The sequence below is a fragment of the Mycetomoellerius zeteki genome, unplaced genomic scaffold (genome assembly GCF_001594055.1).
Source record: "Mycetomoellerius zeteki isolate Tzet28-1 unplaced genomic scaffold, Tzet1.0 scaffold96, whole genome shotgun sequence".
Lineage (NCBI taxonomy): Eukaryota > Metazoa > Arthropoda > Insecta > Hymenoptera > Formicidae > Mycetomoellerius > Mycetomoellerius zeteki.
Genome location: NW_017257999.1, coordinates 957,625 through 963,383, shown reverse-complemented (window position 1 = coordinate 963,383; position 5,759 = coordinate 957,625). Strand labels below are relative to the sequence as shown.

The window sequence follows — 5,759 nt, the reverse complement described above, 5'->3', positions numbered from 1 at the left end:
TTTCATTGACATGTATACAAGATACAATGAATTTGCAAGTTAATATCGTCAATGATAATACATAATACTATTATAAAAGACTATTTAATAAATAAATGTACATGCCATACATTTATCGATCACAATAATATATGCATGATCTTTAATTAGTTTTTTTTTGCAGAGCTAAAGAAAAGCCGCACAATAGGCAACACATTAATAACAATAACAAAGAAAAACGGTAACAGATAATAACAGATAACGATAGAGATAAATTATGAAGCAGCTCAGTTATCAAGTAAAGTACATAATGTCGCGTTAAATACACTATTGACGTAGAATTTATTACATGATAAAATTTTGTATTCCATTTTCTGTATATATCAAGTTCATAATATAGAATACAAGTTCACAACTGGTCATAATCTAAACTCACAAACTGTTTTTGAACAACGTTTACCGATAATGTTGACGATGCTGAGCGGCGGTTCTCTCCCTTAAATGATCTCTATAATACAACCGCGTCGCGGTAGATTACAGGCAATTACACCCGTCGTTCAGACGAATCGTAGCCGCGTAGTTGGAGGTCGGCGCGGGTTATTTGGCGTCCCCGAGGGCAGTCCTGTGCAATCCAGGAACTTCAATATTTGGTATAGGTATACCATCGGGATAGTCTTCGAACTGGTTTCCCCGTGTGCGGCTTGATGACGTGCAAATTGGGTTACTCGCCCACGGGAATCGCATAATTGAATTTTGTCAGGTGTGCTTATTATCGAGTGCACCTTCCAGTCGAGCGATAGAATCGAGATTTTCGGCGCTCAATCGTGCCTAATTGTACAATCCTTTCCCAGTTGAAACGCGATAGGAAAATCAATACATTGCGTTAGGTAAGATTGCCACGTGCATTTGTTTGCATAGCTAATTTGCATGAGCTTATGGCAGAACCTGTGGAAGCAATATTCATCAAATTGTTCATTTATACTTGATTATTTTGATTAATATTAATGTTGTATCAAAACGAAATCACCGCACATTGAGTAAACTAATCTATTTCAGTCACCATAAAAACCAAGAAACCCGTATATTTTTAATAACTATTTAAGAGCTTGTAAAGTTGTTCGCTCCTACCGGCTTGCTGGCACACGACATGAGTCTCCACTTTGTAAGTTCCTTCTGCGCAGGAAGTCCCATGTAATTCACTAGCGCTACTTGTAGCAATATACCGCCTTCATCTACCTAGAAAACGTTCCTCCAGCCTGTTCGTACTCACAGAAAATATACTGTAGACGCGTTCACTATATCTTCCTACCTCATAAGCAAAAGCAGATAAAGGAAATAAAAATGTTGCCTTGAATTCACGCGATATCTGACATTATTTCGTGTAATTATAATATTTATTTGGCATGCAAATGCATAAACAAAAATGCAAGTACATAAATTCAAGTTGATACATTATTTAAATTTTGTCAAAACTCACGTTCAGAGAAAAACAGAAAGAGTTCCAAATGGACACATCACTAATTGGCTAAAGCAAGATAATATGTTTTTATTGGTGATACACTGGGAAATTATAGGTACTGATCAATGTACCTAAGTGAATGTATTGAACTAGGATGTACGTATCCGAGACTCCCAAAAAGCATAATAATGGCAACTACAAAAGCGACAACTATACAAATTTTATATGTAGAATTAATGTATATAGCTGAATAAACCACAACATAGTTAAATAAACTGATGTACATAATTGAATAATTTTATAATTATTGTAATTATAAAATAGTTTATTCAACTATATACATACATAGTTTATTCAACTACGTATACATTGGTTCTACATATAAAATTTGTGATTTTCTTCAAAACAAAACTTATAATTATTTCCTTTATATAGTTGCCACTATGTCTTTTTCTCTGAATGTACAATATGCTTAAATGAGCAATATATATAAATAAAATAAGAGCGTTACATATGTTATATAAGTTGCTGTGTTGCAACACAAATAATGTGAACAACTTCAATGCTAAGAATTAGTAAACGCGATAAATAAGTCGTCAGCTACGAGTATGACCTCACCAGATCAAGTTTGCAAATACAAGCGATAGCGATGCTTATGCAATATAATAAAATTTAACTTATCATACAGTTTCCAATTACGTAACATAGTATTCATAATGGACGTTTCACGAAAGCTCCGGGTGACCGGATAACTATCACTCGCTTCCTGTACGCAGCAGGGGCAGTTAAAGTGAGTGAAGGAAGATCGTGAAGGAAGAAGAATGAAGTAGATGTGAAAGTCGCAATGTCAGGAGTCATAAATTCAACTATAGATAATGCGATGTAAACAGCAGTGCACACTTCTCATTCGCTTCTATTGCCCCGTCAGATAAAGAGAAGCGACGCGACAAAATATTCAGCAGCGCAAGAACCGAGAGTTCCAAGACAACGTTTCGAAAGCTATTATCCTCCAGCCGTAAGAGACCAGGGAGGACGGTAGTACCCCTTCGTGTGACGTAACCCTATTCTGTTCCATTTAAGTTAGCTCTTGGGTTCCACGGTTTCGGCGTTGCTCACCCTAACGACACGCCCAGAAGATCGCCGTTCTGAGATTCGCAACATGAACACGGACCGTGAATAGTTTCACTTCCAATAAATCGCTTAACACATATTTATCATCGATTTTGTCGGCTAAGCGTGTGACATAACGTTTGTTACCAGCAAAATTTTTCGGTATGTATGACGAAAATAAATATGCGAATGGAGATCGTCCAATCGTTAAACGGAGATCAATTGTTTCTTCTCCCAGTTAACAAATCTTGTGTCAATTTCAAATTAATTGTGATTATCCTGGAGAGGTGAATAATATAAAAATTAAATTCAAGAGAATTAAATAATATAAAAAAATCCTCCAGGTTTGATAAAATTCAATCAAAATTCAGATCAACTAATTCCGTCCTATTAAAAACATAAATAAAATTTCCTCTTTTACGCAAAACGAGAAGGCGTATCGCTCTCAGTGAAGTTTACATAAGTGGCTATACATTAAATGTTCACGTTACTGTAATTAAAGCAAGCAAACGATATTTCGTATCAAAATGTTATCTATTTTTTTGCTTAGATGTTTGTTAAAGAAAAAACAAAAAACTACTATGTTACGTGTTACACGAAGAGAGCAATCACAAAGATGCACAATCGCTCGAGGGACGGCAATCATACGGAATTAATTTTTATAACGACAGCTGCAGTTAACGATTTAGAGTTACAAATGATAACCGATATTGAACGTTCAAACATACACAGCAATTTTTGTGATGAAAGCATACTTGAAGATTACGTTTAATAATTTACTGCTACGCAAAAATAAAGAATAATTTTTTTATTATATTGGTATAAACGCTTGTGTACTTAGCACTTAGGATTGGTCTCTGAGCAATGCCATTACCAGCATCAGTGTACCATGTATTATGAAGTCTGATAGGTGTTTTTGCAAGCAATTAAAAGTATCACAATTTTTTCTGAGTGTTCTTTTTGTTCGACATCATGACATTTTTGAGTATTTCCTTTCAAAGCTTTGCATTTCGCTAAAACTAAAATTTTTATGATTAGATTTTAGAAAAATTTATTCGAGATTACGCTTACGGTGGAAAAGTAACGCGATATATGCAGTAAAAAATAACATATTTATACAATAATACTATACAATATCACCGCGGTGAGGAAAAAAATTAAATTCATTTAAATCTTTTATGATTACAGTCTATTCATAAAATCAGTCATGCAATTATTATAAGTGCGAAAAAAAGTGATAATATAATACATTTGTATATATGCGCAAGTCGAGAAAATCTTGCATAGTAAAACAGTCGAAATAATTTTAAATGTTAAAGACAATGTGTGTTTGCTTGAATTAGAAAGCCAAAGTAGCGCCGTTGCGGAACTATTCTAGGAAAAAATATAAATTTATATGTCCCACTCAAAATTTCTTTATAATGATTTTTTTTACTTAATCCCATAAGTACGAGCGTCTTATTTCACATTTATCGTAACACATCACAATAACTATTTCTTCTCAAATCAAACTTGTATTATCGACAGGCGTCACAGCTGACTCGTCGCGAAATTGACGTATCCCAATGTCGAAAAATGATTTTTCGCCACCATATGAAAAATGTACGCGATGTAAAGTAAACGAATGCCAATGTATGTGAATCCGATCAAGTGACAATTCAAGCCGGAGATAACCGTAATTTCCTCGATATATCATAGATGTACATCTGCGAGCAAATAGATTTCCGAACTTTTTCAGATATTTATTTTTAATATTGCATGCGTGTCTAAGTGATTTCTTAAATTCATGCGTAATATACGTACATAACTGTGTCCACTTGGTACGACAAATACTTCGAAACATATGATTATCATAATCAGAAACATATGACATATTATAATCAGAAAAAAGAATTTTACTAATTGACCAATCAAAAAATGCTTCAAGGCATTTGTAATATCAAATGGACTGTAATTTGTAAGTCTCATTTCTTCGACTAGTTTTTCGAACGTGTTGATTCGCTGTTTTTTTCCTCTGACAGCCAATTGACAAGCTACTTGACAAATCATTTGACTATAATTTGACATAAACTTAAAAATAAAAATAATTGCAATCATATAGATCGAACAATTATGTATCTTCTCTATTTGTATTTTTATCAGATACACGTGTAACGGTGTAAATTTGATATAAAAATGGCAAAAAAAATATTTGAACCTCTGCTTCAATTGTGGCCTCAGTGGTTCGCAACTCTAACAGGTTAGTTAATTCATAAAATTCAGTGCAATTTAAGATTTGCATTCAATATAAAATTGATATATCTCCATGTATCGTACATTTTCTATAAAATTACTGAATTGCATCAATTTTTTACGACATATAACAAAATGTTATGCTTTAGTGGCCTTATCGACCATCAATATTGGTCTCGCAAATGGTTGGACTTCCCCTTACTTGGCGCAACTGACCGATGAAAATGCGCTGTTTCGCGTAACGGACGAAGAAGCGTCTTGGATAGCCTCTCTATTACCACTTGGGCGCCTCTTAGGCGCCATCATTGGACCTCTCATTTTAGAATATGTAGGCAGCAAGATGTCTATCCTATCAACAGGATTACCGATGATCGTCAGCTGGATTTGCATAATATTCGCTACTTCCCCCACATGGTTGTACGTTTCAAGAATACTTTCAGGTAACATTGATCATAATCATTTGCCACAAATGTTAGCACAGGATAAAACAATTCATCAAGCATATCCTTCATAATGCTTAATCGTATTGCTAATATTTTATTCATTAATTTTCCAAATAATCTTTCTATTGTCTTATATTCTAATGTTTAAACAATCGCTTTTAATTTGGCGCCCACAGGATCTCATTTCTAGACTTAACTATAGGGGAAAGTGGGTGAATTGTGCGCTAATCTAAGAGAAATTTATTGTCCTGAAATGGTTTTCCAAGTTCAAAGCAATATAAGTATGGAGAAATAAAAATTATAAACATTCTTCTACCATTTCGTATCCTCATATTGAACAGATTTGCATTCAATAAGATTGTATTTGGAAAAAAGAGAAAAACGGAAAAGCGAAAAATTTCGTGCCTGTCGAGTAACTGTGCGCAAAGTAAAAGTCGTAGGAAATTAATGAATTATGGAATGTTGACAAAGAAATCAGAAAATATATTTATTATATTGCAATATAAATATACATTAAAAAAATATATTTTAAATAT

General features: G+C 33.7%; 1 protein-coding gene across 1 annotated transcript in view; it reads left to right on the top strand.

Annotated features, from left to right (window-relative positions):
* The first annotated feature begins 2,151 nt into the window (after positions 1-2,151).
* Positions 2,152-5,759, top strand: part of LOC108730769 (facilitated trehalose transporter Tret1-like) — a 10,877-nt gene continuing 7,269 nt past the window's right edge. Inside the window, exons 1-3 of the mRNA XM_018460693.1 lie at positions 2,152-2,710; positions 4,691-4,787; positions 4,930-5,220. Of these exons, the coding sequence (XP_018316195.1) occupies positions 4,724-4,787; positions 4,930-5,220 (355 nt within the window). The 5' untranslated portion in view covers positions 2,152-2,710; positions 4,691-4,723. The remainder of the gene's footprint in view (positions 2,711-4,690; positions 4,788-4,929; positions 5,221-5,759) is intronic.